We start from the raw sequence: 19245 nt of genomic DNA on the forward strand, positions 1-19245 counted from the left end.
AGACAACCCCTCTGCCCCCCCCCCCCCGAGCTACGCCACTGGATAACGATGTTCTCACGAGGCCATAATAATATTGGCATAAAGGGGCCACATGCTGCCCCCATAGCAATGCCAGTCTGTTGTTTAAAATACTGGCCCTCAAAATAGATATAATTATTCTGAAGAACTATATCCACCAGGTGACTGAGAGTGTTAATTGTATCCTGGTTTAAACCAAAATTGGCTGCAAAATAGTCAGTGAACCTTTCTATTCTGATATTATGAGGAATACAGCTGAACAAATCTTTAACATCAATTGTAATAAATATTCCATCAAATTGCTCTTGCGACTGATTGCCACTGCTTTAAAAAATCCCATGAATCCCTGCACAAATGTGAAATTTTATACACCAGAGACTTCAAGGTGCAATCAATGTATGTGGCTATGAAACTCATCTTTCAGTTTATTTATGAATTTTGGGCATACCAAATATTGTAGGCATCCTGGGACTCTCCATATGCATATAATGATATTTCATTGCTGTAATTTGACCCTGCAAGAGCATATCTTAAAGATAATAATCAATTTCTTTATATGAAATGTTAACCTTGTTCAATGAAGCTTCAATGTAGGTGTCACTGAATAACAGACGCAACATGCGTTGTTCATAATCAAATTAGCCCATGATTACCATACCCCCACCCTTGTCAGGGTACAGGATTCTTAACTGGTGCCCATCCTTTAGTTTATTAATAAGGCATTGTTGATCTATATTAAGGTTATAACTGCATGTTCTATAATAGTTATTGAGCAAAAACCTTAGCTCCATCATACAAACCCTCTCAAATAAATCAAGGGTGGGGTGTAAGACAGGGTAATAAGTACTTGGAGCTCTCAAGCAACCTTCACAAATGACATTATTAGACTTACTATGGAGCATTGCTATTTTCAGACTTCTTATAAAAAGTTTAAGCTCTCATATGATTTTTGTAATGTGCGTTCATCTAGTGGGGACAAAAGTGTATCCCCTACTAAACAATTCAGCATTCCCATTAGTTATAGGATAGTTACTGTAATTGTAAGTTTTGAAATCATTCATATCATTAGAAATGATGGAACACTTCTTAGATTTAACTCTTACTATATCACCCTGGATTAGCATCTCTGCTAGTTCTGATCCCTCCAATTGTATGACCTTGATTGCTGTTGCTGGGCTTGCCTGGATGGAACAAAGTAAATACTGGTGTTGTTTGCTCACCCAGTCTAATATATCTGGGGTTAATAATTCAGAAGAAATGGCAATGACTTCAGCACTGCCAACAGGTCAGGTTGAACAGGCAGTGTACAAAAATGTTGCACGAGGTAGTTTAACATATAGTTTGGGAATCGGTTACCCTTTTGTCACTACCTATAGTGGTGATAGTGATCGTATTTCGGACATCATTAATAAGAACTGGCAGCTTATTATCAGGGAGAGCAGCGCCTACAAAGTGCTGGGAGCATGGTGAAAAATTATATATAAACAGGGTACTAATTTTAGACAACCCTCTCCTCTTACCTCCCAACACTCAGACTTACGAGAGATGCACTTATATATTCAAATTGGAAGCCATGCATTCTCCAGCCAAGACCGGAATAGCTGGTCAAGCGGAGAAGGTCAACACTTGCACCACACCACATGCAACATATACTCCTTCAGAACACACACCAGCAGTGCCTTCACATAAAAACACAAACCACACACCCACCTTCGTGGAGGCTCTCAAAAAAATCTACCCAAACAACAGAGACCTCCAAGGCAGAAATGCACATGACCACCACAACACAACACTAATCATGAGACACATAACTCTCCTAAACAGTGTGCCACTCAACCAAAGCCCATAAGGCAAAATAGCATGCCCAACACACTAGTCATAGGTGACTCGATAGTGAGGCACACTTATGTTCCACTCACTAGGTTGAATAAGGAGAAAGCAACAGTCAGCTGCCTGTCGGGTACCAGGATCTGCCACATAATGCATGCACTCAGGTCCCTCAACAACAGGTACAAATATGACTCTGTCATTGCACATGTGGGTGTGAATGACCTGAGACGTACCTCCCTGGACTACATGAAAAGAGACATGGAGGAGCTCTTGGATTATGTAGCCAGGTGGATATGCCCCTAGCCCTGAGCAGCAACCTACCATCACCCAGAATGATACCACAGTACAAGCAGAAAATGATTGATTTCAACAACTGGCTAAGTTTCTGGTGTCATTCTAAGGGGATCCAGTATCTGCCCAAGATGACGTGATTGACAGACCTTGATGCTTTGCCAGAAATGGCCTGCATCTGTCACCCCCGGGATTCAGGATACTGGCCAAAGCTCTTGCCACCTCTATAGTGCCTTTTTAGGTGGTGTTCCAAAGACCAAATTACCACCATAACAGCTACAAAAAATGCATTCTGATGGTCAAGCTGCTCAATGCTAGAAGTCTAAATCTCAAAATGCACTCACTTGAACCACTCCTTAAAATGGCGGACATCGACATTTGTGCTGTAATAGAGACCTGGTTCAAGGCAGCAGAAAGCACCCCTACACTACCAGGCTATAACTCATTCCACACCCTTCGGCCCCAGAACTTGGACCGAAGCTCCAAAGAGGGTGATGTTTCATTTTCATAAAGGATGTGCACACCTCCAAACTGGAAGCCCAACATCATGCATCAGAGATACTTCAGGTGCAGCTAACATTGGGAAGGACAGTGATTCAGGTCGTAGACTGTTATAGGTCCCCAACCCTGTCCCAAGACTCACACTCCACGTTAAGCACCCTGGAGAATATTAGGGTCCAACCTAACACTCTCATAATAGGTGACTACAACTACCCCTCCTTTAAATGGGAAAACTACTCATGTAGTAATAGGTGACTCTATAGTCAGGCACACTGACATCCCACTCACTAGGCTGGACAAGCAGAAGGTTACTGTCAGCTGCCTGTCAGGAGCCAGAATCCGCCACATAACACAAGCACTCAGGTCACTCCAGAACAAGTACAAATATGACTCTGTCATTGTTCATGTTGGTGTGAATGACTTGAGACGTACCTCCCTGGACTACATGAAAAGAGGCATGGAAGAGCTCTCTGATCATGTAGCCCAGGCTGGTATGACCCTGACCCTGAGTAGCATCCTGCCCTCACCAAGAATGATACCTCAGTAGAATTAAAAAATGATCAATATCAACAATTGGCTAAGCTTCTGGTGTCATTCAAAGGGGATCCAGTGTCTGTCAGCCTGGGACAACATGCTCGACAAGCCACGTTGCTTCACAAGAGACGGCTTGCACCTGTCACCCCTAGGCTTTCGAATACTGGCCAAGGCTCTTGCTGCCCCCATAGTGCCATTTTTAGGCAAGGCTCAAAAGTCAACCCCACCTCCATAAACAGCACAATTAACAAAAAACTGAGGGTTATGCTACTCAATGCCAGGAGTTTAAATCTCAAAATGCACGCACTCGAAGCACTCCTCAGTATGGAGAATGTCAACATCTGTGCAGTAACTGAAACCTGGCTCAAGGCTCCAGAGAGCACCCCAGCACTACTGGGCTACAACACATACCACACATTCCAGCCACAGAACACGGACCAAAACACAAAAGGAGGGAGTGTATCCATATTCATCAAGGATACCTACACCTCCAGGTTAGTGGTGCAGCATGATATCTCTGAGATCATCCATGTGCAACTAACATCAGGAAAATCTGCAATGCAAATTGTGGCCTGCTACAAATCATGCTCCATGACCCAGGACCACCACTTCACCTTTCTGAAGAAACTGGAAAGCATGAAGGTCCTACCGAACACCCTGATACTGGGCGATTTCAATTACCCTACCATAACCTGAGAAAACTACTGGAGTACAAACTCCCAGGCCCAGCGCTTCCTGGAATTCATCAACTCAAATGCCCTGGATCAGCTGGTAAACTCCCCTACCAGAGGTGAAAACATACTGGACCTGGTCATCACCAACTTGGATGACAGGTGTTCCACACCGGAGGTCAACCCGTCACTGGTTAGATCAGACCATAAACTAATTACTCTGGATGTCAACACCCCACCACCACCCCCAACTAAGGAAACCACAGTAAAAAACTTTTCTAAAGCAAACTTCACCTTACTTAAGACAGAGGCAGGAAGTTTCACAGCCCCCACGCTAAAGGATAATACTGCCCAAGATGCAGAAACCTTTACAAATGCACTCTTTGAGCACCTACAAAGATGCATGCATCGTGCCATCCCTAGCAAAACCAAGACTCACTCCTCTAAGAGACGGAAACCAGTCTGGTGGACCCCTGCCATAAACAGGCTATACAATAGAAGGAGGAAACTAAAAAAAGCAAATCCCAAGAAGAAAAGACATCCCTGATCAGTATCAGTAAGAAACTAAGGTCCCTCATAAAATCATCCAAGGCTAACTTCGAAAGAAAAATACCCAAGGATTCAAAAGATAACCACAAAGCCTTCTTTAGCTATGTTAAGAATCTAAGTGGCAACTCGCAGGTATGCACTGAATTAGTGCAAAATAGCACAAAATATACAGAACCTACTGATATTGTCAACATCCTGGCGGATAGATTCAGTGCAAACTTCACCCCCCTCTCACCCCCAAAAGAGCCCACAACAATACCAGAAAAGTGTAGTGTGCCAGAAATCACAGACGCACAGGTGGAAACAGCCCTTTCAAAAGCCAAAAACACAGTGTCAATGGGACCAGATGGTGTCCCAGTCTGTGTCTTGCATGAACTACAGAATGAATTAACCCCCCACCTAAACACGCTGTTCAGCCTCAGCATCTCCACAGGCTACATGCCCACAGAATGGCACACAGCAATGGTTATTCCACTCCACAAAGGAAGGGCCACAACTGACCCTGGTAACTATCACTCCATAAGCCTGACTAGCCTGGTCTGCAAAGGCTATGGAGCGCATCATCATGGAACTCATTAACAAAGACATTGGGAACCTCCTTGACCTGACCCAGTTCGGATTTGTTAAGGGCAGATCATGCCTACTAAACCTGGTTGACTTCTTTGAGACAGTCACCAAGGTCATAGATGAGGTAAAGGTGGTTCACACAGCCTACCTTGACCTCGCCAAAGCTTTTGACACCATTCCCCACTCAGGTATTACTGAAAAAATCACCAGCCTGAACAAAACCCCCTACATCATGAAATGGGTTGCCAACTGGCTTACAGACAGAACTCACACGGCAAGAATAGCGGGCTCCAGGTCCGACTTTAAACCAGTCACAAGTGGTGTCCCACAAGGCTCAGTCCTGGGACCCCTACTGTTCAGCATATACTTCTCAGAAGTACAGGAAAACACAGTAGGACTATGGCTAACCAAGTTCGCCGATGACTGCAAACTGGGAGCCATAATTGACTCTCCGGCTGACATGGACATCCTCCAAAAGGGCCTTACTGAGATGGACACCTGGTGTCAAAGTCATGGCCTCAAGCTAAATGCCAAAAATGCATAGTCATCCTGTTTGTGAAAAACAAAATATCCACGAATTACCACATAGGTGGCAGCCCCCTTAATACAGAAGAGGTAATAAGAGATCTGGGGACCAGGTAGATAGTAATCTCTTCTTTGCAATCATATTGCCAAAGTAGTTAGGAAATCCTTCTATGTGGCCCTTCTAATTACTAAAGGGTTCACATCTAGAAATAAAGAGGTTATAGGTTCATAGGTAGGTACTAGGCTATCAGCCCTAGGGCCTATACAAGCCCAGCCAAAAATGTACCCTGGCTTTCGCCACCCAAGAAAATTATTTTCCTGTGCCACTGTTGAGCAGTGCCACAGAAGTGATCCCTGGGGTGAATTTCCTATTTCCTATCCAATCATCAAGATTTTTCTTGAAGAGTGCTAATGAGGAGCTTTGTTTGATATAGATAGGTAATTTATTCCAGAGTATGGGAAATCTCTGGGACAGGAATCTATCCCTTCGGCATGTTCTGTTTATTGTGATGACAAGGTTTAGGTCCCTAGAGCATGTAGCTCAAAGGGATTTGGATTTCTTTAAATGGAGCATGTCCAACAGCTCTGGGTGTGACATAGCTTTGTATGTTAGGCAGAGATCACCTCTGAGTAGGCGATATGTGATGGAGTAAAGCTGGAGTTTTTTGAGACAGTCTGTCTAGGGCATCTGTTTGAGGCTGGTAATCCTCTTAGCGAGGTATTTCTGCGGCCTTTCCAGTTGTTGTAGATGTCTTGTGAGGTACATACCAAAAGGGGCGTTGTACTCTATAATGGGTCTAATGAGTGATGAGTAGAGGGGAACAATGACCTCTTTTTTTTCTGGATGAGAAACCTTTTGTGATGAGGTTTGCCACGTAGAAGGATTTCCTGACTACTGTGGCGATGTGATTATCAGAGGAGAGACTACTGTCCACCTGTGTCCCAAGGTCTCTTATCACACTTTCGGTGTTAAGTATACTACCGCCTATGTTGTAGTTCATAAGTACAGAGTTTTTACCAAAGGGGATGACAATGCACTTTTTGGCATTGAGCTTGAGGCCATGGCTTTGACACCAGGCATCTGTCTCAGTGAGGCCCTTTTGTAGGATGTCCACATCGTTAGGAGTTTCAGTTATGACTCCTAGTTTGCAGTCATCTGCGAACTTCATTAGCCAAAGACCTTCTGTGTTAGCCTGTACTTCAGAGAAGTAGATACCAAACAGGAGAGGACCCAGGACTGAACCCTGTGGTACTCCACTTGCCACTGGTCTGAAGTTGGATTTGGAGTCTGCGACTTTCACAGTGTTGGTTCTGTCAGTGAGCCAGTTGGCAACCCATCTTGTGACATAGGGATTTATACCTAGTTTAGTGAGTTTATCAATAATTCCAGAGTGGGGGATGGTATTGAAAGCCTTGGCAAGATCTAGATAGGCTGTGTGAACCACCTTACCCTCATTTACGGCTTTGGTGACTGCTTCAAAGAAGTCTTTCAGGTTTAGGAGACATGATCTGCCTTTTGCAAACCCAAACTGGGTGGGGTCCAGAGTTTGGAGATTACCAATATCTTTGTTTATAAGTTCCATGATGATATGTCCCATGGCCTTGCAGACCAGGCTCATCAGGCTAATGGAGCGGTAGTTCCTGGGGTCCATGGTGGCTCCCCCTTTGTGGAGTTGGATAACCGTCGCTGTGCGCCATTCAGTGGGCACAAAGCCTGAGGTGAGGCTATGATTGAACACGGTACTTAGGTGGGGTGCCAGTTCATTCTGTAGTTCATGTAGAATTCAGCCTGGGATGTTGTCTGGTCCCATGCATGCCATGTTCTTGGCTTTGGAGAGTATGGTTTTTACCTGTGCAGCCGTGATTACAGGAACTTTGCATTCTTCTGGTATAGAGATGGGCCTATTAGGGGGTGAGAGGGGGGTAAAGTTAGCACTGAATCTATTTGCCAGGATGCTGACAATATCAGTTGGGTCTGTATATTTAGTGCCATTGTGCTGTAACTCAGAGCAGATCTGAGTGTTGCCATTGAGATTCTTGACATAGCTATAGAATGCTTTGTGGTTGTCTTTAGAATCAGTGGTGATTTTGTTTTCATAACTAGCTTTGGAGGATTTTATGAGGGATCACAGCTTCTTACGGAGGCTGACCAGGGAGCTCCTCCACTCATGGGATTTTACTCTTTTTTGCAACAGTTTCTTCCTTCTGTTGTACAGTTTGTTTATGGCAGGGGACCACCAGATTGGCTTCCTTGTTTTGAAGGATAGCGTCTTGGTTCTGTTTGGGATAGCACGGTCCATGCACTTGTGTAAGTGCTTATAAAGTGCAATTGTGTAGGATTCAGTAGTCATAACTGTATTGTTCAGTGCCCCCCTACTCATCACTCATCAGACCCATCATAGATTACAATGCCCCATTTGGGATGTACCTCACAAGACACTTCCAACAGCTGGAAATACCACAAAAGTACCTCACCAAGAGGATTACTGGCCTCAAACATATGTCCTATGCAGCCCGACTGAAAGAACTCCAGTTGTACTCAGTGACATATCGCTTACTCAGAGGTGATCTCTGCCTGACTTACAAAGCCATGTCCAACTCAGAATTGATGGACATGCTCCACCTAAAGAAATCCAAGTCATTGCGAGCCACGTGTTCTAGTGAGCTAAACCTCACCACAACAATAAATAGAATATGCTGGAGGGATATATTCCTGTCACAGAGACTCCCCATGCTTTGGAACAAAATTCCAAACTACATTAGGCAGAGCCCTTCACTAACACTCTTCAAGAGAAACCTTGACGAGTGGATGGGTAACAGAAAATACACCCCTGGGATCACTTCATTGGCTCTGCTTGACAGAGGATCAGTTAATTAATCAATGGGGTGGCGAAAGTCGACACACTCTGGTTAGCCTTATAAATGCCCTCGGGCAGATAGCCTAGTACCTACCTATGAACCTATGTACCAATACACTTGCCCAACGTTTCCTGGAATTCATTAATTCCAATGCCCTGGATCAGCTTGTTCTTACCCCCACTAGAGGTAGCAACATCCTTGACCTGGTCATTACTAACATGGTGACCGTTGCTCTACACCAATAGTCAACTCCTCCCTGGTTAGATCTGACCACAAACTAATTATCTTGGAAATCCAGACCCCTCCCACCCCACCCACCCCCGCAAAGGTAACCACCATGAAAAATTTCTCCACAGCTAACTTTGGGCTGCTAAAAACAGAGGTGTCACGGCACCCATGCAAATGGAGAATAGTTGCAAGACCGCCAAATCATACACCAATGCAGTGTACAAACACATACACAAATGCATGGATCTCACCATACTCAATAGAACCAAGATGCTGTCCTCCAAAAAAAGGAAGCCAATCTGGTGGTCCACTGCCATAAACAAACTCTACAACAAAAGGAGGAAACTGATGTGGAATAAGGTGAACTCCCAAGACTGGAAAATCTCCCTTATCAGCCACAACAAAAAGTTGCGATCCCTCATCAAATCCTCTAAAGCTAGCTATGAAAACAGAATTGCAGCAGATAGTAAAGACAACCACAAGGCCTTCTATAATTATGTAAAGAATCTCCACGGCAATACCCAGATTTGCTCTGAGCTACTGCACAATGGTACCTCCTATACCAAGCCAATAGATATTGCCAGTAAACTGGCCGACAGATTCTGTGCCAACTTTACCCCCCCCCCACAGAGGACCAATTACAATACCAGTAGATTGCCAGGCACCCAGTATTACTGCCGCACAGGTTAAAACAGCACTGTCCAAGGCCAAGAATACAGCTTCTATGGACCTGACAATATCCCTGGCTGTGTTCTACATGAACTACAGAGTGAACTGACATCTTACCTGTGTGCCCTGATAAATCACAGCCTCACCTCAGGCTTTGTCCCTACCGAATGGCGCACTGCTATAGTCATCCCTCTTTACAAAGGAGGAGCGACTACAGACCCTGGGAACTATTGCCCCATTAGCTTGACAAATCTGATATGCAAAGCTATGGAATGCATCATCATAGACCTAATAAACAAGGATTTTGGGAATCTCCAAACTCTGGATCCCACACAGTTTGGTTTTGTGAAGGGTAGATCATGCCTGCTCAACCTGGTTGACTTCTTTGAGTCAGTCACCAGAGATGTGGATGAAGGCAAGGTGGTTCATACAGCCTACCTTGATCTGGCCAAGGCCTTTGCCACCATTCCCCTCTCAGGAATCATAGAAAAATTCACTAAGCTAGGCATCAACCCCTACATCACTAGGTGGGTTGCAAACTGGCTCACAGATAGAACCCACAGTGTGAAAGTAGCTGACTCCAAGTCAGACTGCCGACCCATCACGAGTGGAGTCCCACAGGGATCAGTCCTGGGTCCTCTCCTGTTTGGTATCTACTTCTCAGAGGTCCAGGCCAACATGAAGGGACTCTGGCTGACAAAATTTGCAGATGATTGCAAGCTGGGAGCCATTATTAACTCCCCAAGTGATGTTGACATCCTACAGAAAGGCCTCACTGAGACCAACGACTGGTGTCAGAACCATGGCCTTAAGCTCAATGCCAAAACATGTGTCGTCATTCCCTTTGGGAAAAACCTAGTCCCCATGAATTACCACATCGATGGTAGTCCACTGAACACAGAAGGCGTTATAAGAGATCTGGGAATACAGGTTGACAGCAACCTCTCTTTTGACCGCCACATTGCCACTGTAGTCAGAAAATCCTTCGATGTGGCACATCTCATTACTAAGCGTTTTGCATCCAGGAAGAAAGAGGTCATTGTCTCCCTCTACTCTTCCCTCATTAGGCCAGTCATTGAGTACAATGCTCCATTTGGCATGTAGGTTCATAGGTTATTACTAGGCTAACTGCCCTTGTGAGCCATTTTAAGCCTAGCTAGTTATTCCCTGTGAGATTCAAACCTTGTACCTTGTGTTTGTAAGGCAAACACCTTAACCATTAGGCCACCCTCCCAACCCCTCCTCACTAGACACTTGCAACAACTGGAGAGGCCACAAAAGTACCTCACAAAGAGGATCCTAGGCCTTAAACACTTGTCCTATATGGGCAAACTCAAAAAACTCCAACTATTCTCTGTCTCATATCACCTACTTAGAGGTGATCTCTGCTTGACTTACAAAGCCATGTTTGACCCAGCTCTGTTAGATATGCTACATCTAAAGAAATCCCAGTCCCTCCAGACCACATGCTCCAGAGACCTCAACCTCATTACCACAATCAACAGAACGTGCTGGAGGGACAGGTTCATAACCCAGAGAATGCCTATGCTATGGAATAGACTTCCCATACATGATAAACAGAGCTCCTCAATGGCTCTCTTCAAGAAAAATCGTGATGAGTGGATGGGAAATAGAAAATTCACCCTGGGGATCACTCCAGTGGCTCTACTCTACAGAGGCACTGAGAACTAAGGTTGGATGGCACTATGCCAGGGTAATCCTATGGGCTAGGCTTGTAAAGGCTTCAGGGCCATTAGCCTAGTACACACCTATTAACCTATGAAAAGCATATTTGATCACATTTCAAATACCTGGGTTATTAAAACCGGAAAAATGTCAAAATGCGGCTTTTGTTCATAATGCCTTTATATTTACTGTGCCGATTAGATCCAAGCCAGTAATAAATGTATAAAAATACCAGGTCAGTTCAATTGTCAAACCACAGGTGTTTTTTATGTTGTTCTGTATTCTTGCTGTCCTGCCTTTTATATCGGGAACACAGGGAGAAAACTGAGACAGCACATTTATGAACATATGTATGACATCGGGAGGCAGAAGTCCACTAACACCCTGTATAAGCATACCAAAAACAATAATGAACATAAATTTCAGTTTGCAATCATAGAAAAGGTGGAAGGTAGTCCAAGGGGTGGTCCATGGTCCGTATTATTGGAACAGTGAGAACTGTGGTGGCAGATCTTCCTAGATGCTACCTCGCCCCCAGGCTTGAATGACATTATCTCTATTAATAGCATTCTTAGAATGAAAGCTTATTCAAAGTAAATTAACACGTTTTTTATTTGAAAATACCATGTCCAGTTCTGGATTGTAAAAGGTGTGTTTACAGTTCAGTGACACTGCGTATTGGACATTCACTGGCCTTATAACTAAATAGTAGGCATATGCATGAGATTTAAAGATTGATAGTTAGTTAAGCATATTTTAGGTGTGTTTAATTGTTCATAAGACACGTTGTTTATTTTTAGTTTGCTGCCACAAGATGGATTATACCAGCTATTACAGCTTTAAAGTTTTTGGGTCCATTCTAGATTAAATGTTCACTTGACAACTGCATTGTATAAAGGTGATCATATAACTTAATTCTTTTATCTGATGAAGTCTAAATGTATTTTGGATGACAGCATTTGTCCGGTTTTATTTTACAAAGTTTCAGTGATTTTTATAGTAATTACTCATGGATTTTAGCAAGTGTGCCCCTCTTCCTATTAATTAATGGTTAATGTGGGAGTAGACTGAAGACATGCAGTGATATTCCAAGAGCTACAAATCTTCTGACAGAGAATGCTAATGGTACAGTAGTATGTGATCTTGTGAAAGTGATAATACATATGAATCTGCCAGTGCGGTACAAGCCAGTAAAAGTTATTTGTGTAGAATCCTTATACCTCTAGAACTGGTGCTGGACGTTCACTCTCTTCCATCAGCTCCACAGCATGAGTAAGTAGTTCAGATTTGGTCTTTTTTCCCTTAAACTCAACAGGTGTTTCCTTCAAGAATGTCTTAATGACTGGGAAACCTTGAATCTGCAAAACACATATAAAACAAATGAAGAAAACATTGCTTTGCGTTATGATGTAAACAGAATACTGCAGTGTTTAATTTGTAGATTCTGATATCCATGGACTGCCAAGGACATTATCGCAACAATAAATGATAAAATGTTCACGTAGCAGACTCACTGGCATTTTTTTTGTAAACTGCGTCTTTGTTACCACTGCAGATGCACAGCTTATGTTTTTTTTTCCTTTAATGTTACTAGGCCTTTACAAATATAAACACCACATTTTTAAAAGGGTGGTGTTTGCATTTTACTTGCACATCTAACCAGTTCTCAGAGCTCTCAGAAATATGTTTTAATTACTTATAACAGTCTATGCAGTTGTAGATATTGATCTGAGATTAAAAAACACTTTTGTAAATGTGTTTGCATTGAAAACTAAGGATTTGCGGATTCTCATCATAATGAAGCATGACTGAACTACAAAAGAACCAGGAAGCTTGCTCTATATCCTTTTCTGACTTCCTGACCTTCGACCCAGTTATATTTTAATATAGCAATAACCCACGCCTGGGTGTGAGTAATGCTGGATTTACCCACGGTTGGTGTGGTTTGGTCACAAGGGCGAAGCCCGAGTGGCCAAACAAAGCCAACCGTGGGTAAATCCAGCATTACCCACACCCAAGTGTGGGTTATTGCTATTATACAATGACATTATTTAAGAAAAAAAATAATTACTTTTCTTAAATAATGGCATTGTATAATGCCTCCTTGCTGCCCTTCCGCAGCTGTCTGGTATTCTGTGGCAGTTCTGATGTACTGCGCATGCGTATGTCTACGCAGTACATGAGAGCTGTGGGCAAAAGCAGTGGAGAAAGCAAATTCTCCGTTGCTTTTTACAAATTGTTTTGCTATGTTAAATGGGTTTAACATAGCAAGACAGCTTTAAAAAAAGCAACGGATAATTTCTGTTGCTTTTTTTTAAAGCTGTCTCGCTATGTTAAACTGATTTAACATAGCAAGACAGTTTTGAAAAAAGCAACGGAGAATGCAAGATCTCCGTTGTTTTTTACAAACTGTCTCGTTATGTTAAACTCATTTAACATAGCGAGACAGCTTTAAAAAAAAGCAACGGAGAATCTCCGTTGCTTTTTTTAAAGCTGTCTCGCTATGTTAAATGAGTTTAACATAGTGAGACAGTTTGTAAAAAGCAACGGAGATCTTGAGTTCTTCGTTGCTGTAAAAAAAGAGTTATAGTAATGGAAAAAGTCCAGGCAACCGGACCTTTTTCCATTACTATAACTCTGATTTACAATGTGCACGCTGACCAATCAGCGTGCAAGTTTTTGAATATTAATGGGGGGTCATTGTATAATGGTACTTTCTAAACAAAAATACTTTCCATGAAGCAGATTTTGTTGAACTCAGGAAAAAATAACCACAGAACAGCCAGTCCATTGCTTCAGAGCAAGATATCTACCAATGATTCTGGTTATCCAGCTTGTGAACTGTACCCTTGTGCCAATCCACTAGTGCAGATCAGGATATCTACAGGTGATTCTGGTTATCCAGCTACTGAAATCCACCCTTGTGACTACTGGCTAGTAAGTGTGAGATAGGTATTAAAAACAACAGACAGATTATCTTTCTTAGGGGTGTCATCCCCCATTTCCACAGACAGCAACCTGTTGGAACCTGGAGAACTGCAACAGGTTGTGCTTGAAGAAGGAGAGGACCAACCCCCAAATATCATTGTAGAAATGTGAGTATTGTATCACTGGGGTCATTATGTTTTCACTATAGAGTGTGCAGGATTGGAGTATAGGTATATAAAAAAACACTTGTACCACAATGTTTATAATAAATAGCATCAGAACATACCTTCTCATAATTTAAGTGCAATTTGTCAGGTACAACTGTGTTTTGAGAACAGAATATTTAAGGCACTAAGGTTTCATTCACTTGTAGCACCTGAAAAACTGCCAATTTATGTAAACTGTACTTCAGCCATTACTAATGTATGGCAGGAATCTCAAACTTATGGCCCTCACACTACATGCAGGCCTTGAACAACCAGCACGTCTATAGATGAGGGAAGCTATCACAGTACATTCCTAGCTATATGAACAACCTATTTGTTTTGGACAATGTGGCCCTCATCTGAGTGTTCTAGACCTCCTACACCACTCACAGTCATTTGAGTTTCTTACACCTAATGTATGTTATGCTAAAGCTTATAGATCAACAAAATCCACTCCTGCACCTTAAAAAAATATAACTAAACAAGAAAATTGCATTTTAAAATGGCAGCCAACCACCATAGGTACAGAAAAAATGTTGTGAGGATTTCTTACAAAGGCAATATTTTCTGATTTGTTGCTTAGTTCCCTTTCTTTCCTGCGAAAATGTTTACATCCATCACTGATGGTGGTTATCGAGGTAGATTATGTGACTATCATTCTGAAAAGCAGTGTAGCAGTAATATGTCTTCTGGGCCTAATTATGTAGTGATATCAACATGGCTTTTACAAGCTTTCACATATGTCACTAAATGTCTGCTGGAGCTCCTTTACTTTTTAGACTTTGCAAACCTACTATTCATCTAGCTCTACTGGAGAGAATTCAGATATCTACCTTTCCTCTCCACCACCACTGCCTCCAAAAAGGAGATTAGTCCCTGTGATACTCAAGTCTTTCTGTTCCTGACATACAGTCTGCTGCTCTCAACCCATTTTGATATGTAGATCTGCTCTAGCATAAACAGATGTCTTTCATTCTTAATGTTCTGCTCCTCTTCTCTTGTTAAATAACCTAGTATTGATACCATTTCATGATACATGCAGTCTCCATTTCAGCAACAGTTATAAGGGTTATACTTACTGCTGTATTCAAATGTATTTGACAATAAGGCAGTGAAGTCTGGGATTAGAGATAGATAGATACATAGATAGATAGATAGATTGATTGATAGACGGATAGATACATGCATACATATATAAAATGTGTGTGAGTCTGTGTCTCTGTATAAGCACTAGGGAAGCTGCCTATGCATTTCTTTCCTGTAAATGTATGGGATTTTGCTGGGTTATCTTGTTTCTTCCCAGATCCCAAATACATGTAAACAGATAAATGGGTAACTCTCCACTTACCCCCAGGCATGTATGCCATATGTGAGTGCAAATATATCCTTCTGTATACTGTGGCAGACTGGCATCCTATCCAGATGTGTTTCTCTTTTTTATAGTGGCAGATTAAATGCACCTTGGGTCCTAGACTGTTTTCAAATCATAGGACCCCACACAGATTTTTTTTTTTGTGGACTATCCATAAGTACTTGTTTTCTTTTGGATTCACTTTCCAGATTTAAGGTCATTTTGGCAGCTGTTATTATATTTTACCAATTACTGTACCCGTTAATTACACCCAGTTGATTGTGTACGCCTCAAATGTCTGTGATGAACTATGGCCACAGCAAAAGTATTCCAACTTGCTTTATACAAATGCAAAACATGACTAATGACTGCTTAATTTGACTATGACAGCTGAAGCCAGCCATTCTTATCCACAGAAAGTCACAGTATCCAGTACCCAATGTTTGACAGTTACACCTCAGATGTCTGATTCTAGTAAAAAATAAATAAACAATTATGGACAAAATAATGTATTTCAGGTTTGTGCCACACAGTCACATGCTAATCCAGGTATTAAAACTTATTTCACACAAATGCACTGATTTGCACTCTAGTCTTTCAAAGGCAGAATGTTTAAACTGAGCAAACAAGAGAGTAAGTTACTTTTATTCACAGAGACGGTCTTACCCACACCCAGCAGTTATTGCCACTTTGTTATGTATACCTAATCTAGTTGTGATGAAAATATATCTCTCAACCTCAGTACAAGATGCAAAGGACAAAGCCAAAACATAAGGGACAAAAGTCCAGAATTAGCAGATTTTTCTTGTATGTTTAGAAAGTTGCTAAAATACTTTTTTCATTAACATTCATTTTCTGAAGGCTATGAAGTCTGAAACTAATTTCTGTCATTATTATTCATCTCCATGGCACAGGGGGAAAGCCCTTACTGTTCCACAGATGACTTGTGTTCACCTAGTGGCATGGATGCTGGAGGGACTGGATTGGGGTAGGATGAAGTCAGTGTCTAATGCTGGTTCACCCATCCTGGGGGTGGGAGGCTGCCTAGGCAGCAATAGCATTAAGATGTTTGTGAGCTCTGCATTGCAAGCATACCACTTGGTTTGGAAGTTGCACATGCTAGGAAACATGCAGACAACTCATTTTGACAGAAATTATGCAGCTCAAAAGGCTCCAGCAGGGTGGGAGAGGGTTGGGGCAGACTTTCTGGCAACAGTATAATGCTGCACCAACATCCCTGATCTCCTCAACGGCCCTAAAAGTGGGACAAGTTCAGGCTGCTGAAGGCTAAGGAGGGCCTAGAAAACCTAGTGAACAAAAATGGGAAGTGGTTGTAGATGATGGTCTTCTGCAGAGAGGGGATAAACAAAAAACTCATTAATAGTGACTACAATCCGCAATGATTTTCAAAAAGCCACACGTGTTATCAGAAGGAGCCCAACATATGTGCAAAATCAGTGGTGTTCTATAAAGTCAAGGACAGTTAGGAATTATGTAATTTTAACATTGACTCACAAACATTAGCCACAGGTACTCCATTTTATTTCACACAAATGAACTATAGACCTGCAAAGCCAGATGGTAAACTAAGTGAACAACCAGAAGATACATTAGTCTCATGGACAAACAAGTCCCACCTGGCAGTTATAGTTACTTTGTTATGCAGTCCTCATTAGAGCATGACAAAAAAAAAATAACATATAGCAATCTCTTAGTTGAAGAATCAGCAAAAAGGCACAAACAGCTCCACGTGGTCCTGTTGAGTCTTCCTGGCTACAGAGAACTGAAAAAAAGCGACTGCTTTCCTGATTAAGTATCCTGCTGTTTTTTATATTTGTTTTACCTTCTACTGCTTACCTAGAGCAAGCTTTAACTGTTTTCATAGTTATTTACTGCATTTTTTATTATCTGCACTTAAAAGTACATTTTAGTCGAAATTAGTCTAATTCAAGTCGAAAAGTGTTTGTTTGCTGTTTAATTTAATTGTTTGGCTGCCCACTAAAGTGTGCTAGCCTGTACTACTGACTTATTGCCTTTTCTGCATTTCTGTGTGTTTTTATTTAAAAACAAAATAATATTCCTTGTTTTCCTGCCTCTCCTAAACTAGTTAGACCAGTTTACAGGCCTTGCTGTATCCTGGGCTGTGTTGCAGTTCCTGTGTTGTCCATTGCCTTACTTGGATAGAAGGAAGTTTCTTAGCTCACCAGTGGGAGTGGGGAGCCTTGAATAGCCTACCTGTCCTTGAGGGAAGTGACCTCAGCACAAGAAGCTGTAGTAATTGGTCATTTTGGACCATTTCTAGCCCTTTTGAAGTTCCCTGGTTAAAATCTGCCTCTGGCATTTTTTTGAAGCCATATTGCTCAGACACAGCTCCACGTGGTCCTGTTGAGTCTTCCTGGCTACAGAGAACTGAAAAAAAGCAACTGCTTTCCTGATTAAGTGTCCTGCTGTTTTTATAATTAATTTACCTTCTACTGCTTACCTAGAGCAAGCTTTAACTGTTTTCATAGTTATTTACAGCATTTTTTATTATCTGCACTTAAAAGTACATTTTGGTCGAAATTAGTCTAATTCAAGTCGAAAAGTGTTTGTTTGCTGTTTAATTTAATTGTTTGGCTGCCCACTAAAGTGTGCTAGCCTGTACTACTGACTTATTGCCTTTTCTGCATTTAGCGCAGAGTTGCCACTAGAGCACCATCGGCAGCCCAAGTTAAACAAGGTTAAACTATTTCTGGCTCGTAAAGTCTGCTCTTCATTTTTCCCTTAGAACTGCTGTACTTGTAATCTAAACAGTCTAACTCTATCTGTAAAGCTCAGCACTTGTTCCTAAAGCATTTTTAGTCAGGTAAAGCACTTCTATATTATACAAAGTACTTCACTAGCTTAAAACCTCCTTGAGTACCCACTTCCCTATAGGTCCTTTCTGACTCAGTTACACAGCAAACTTTTTCATTTCTTCTAGCATGTCAAAGGGTCAGTTGCTAGTGTCCTCTCCTGCTCAGCTGGTGAATCTGAATATTGAGGCAATGTTACAATTGCCTCATGTACACAGACAACCCTCTCCTCCTCCCACAAAACACAAATACATGCGAGAGATGCAACTATATAGCCAAACTGGAGGCTGAGCTCTCTCAACTCAGGACTGGCAAATCCAGACAGGAGGAGAAGGTAACCACACACACCATAAACCCAGTCTCACATAGAACTATCACAACTACAAATCAAACACATAAACACACAAAGACATACTCGGAGGCACTGATCAAAAATCTACTAAAACAGCAGAGGCCTCCAAAGCAGACACCCAAACAACTGCCACCTCATGACATAACACAAGCAACACATAGATCACAAAGTCAGTGTGCAAATCAGTCACAGCCCTTAAGGCCAAACACAATGCCAGACACACTTGTCATAGGTGACTCCATAGTCAGACACACTGACGTCCCACTCACCAGACTGAACAAGGAGAGGGTCACAGTAAGCTGCCTGTCGGGCTAGAATCCACCACATAACACAAGCACTCTGGTCACTCCACAGCAAGTACAAGTATGACTCAGTCATTGTCCATGCCGGTGTGAATGACCTGAGACGCACTCCTGGACTACATGGAAAGAGACATAAAGGAGCTCTCAGATTATGTAGCCCAGGCTGGTATGACCCTGACCCTGAGCAGTATCCTACCTTCACCAAGAATGATGCCACAATACAGAGACAAAATGATCAGTTTTAATAATTGGCTTAATTTCTGGTGTCATTCTAAGGGGATCCAATGTCTGTCTGCCTGGAATGACATGCTTGACAAGCCACGCTGCTTCGCAAGGGATGGCTT

General features: G+C 42.2%; 1 protein-coding gene across 1 annotated transcript in view; it reads right to left on the bottom strand.

Annotated features, from left to right (window-relative positions):
- Positions 1-19245, bottom strand: part of LOC122792425 (protein disulfide-isomerase A6-like) — a 907246-nt gene that overhangs the window by 515011 nt on the left and 372990 nt on the right. The window contains exon 8 of the mRNA XM_044060214.1: positions 12149-12286. Within this exon, the coding sequence (XP_043916149.1) occupies positions 12149-12286 (138 nt within the window). The remainder of the gene's footprint in view (positions 1-12148; positions 12287-19245) is intronic.

The sequence above is a fragment of the Protopterus annectens genome, chromosome 1.part2 (assembly GCF_019279795.1).
Source record: "Protopterus annectens isolate FY-2018-M chromosome 1.part2, PAN1.0, whole genome shotgun sequence".
NCBI classification, from domain to species: domain Eukaryota; kingdom Metazoa; phylum Chordata; order Ceratodontiformes; family Protopteridae; genus Protopterus; species Protopterus annectens.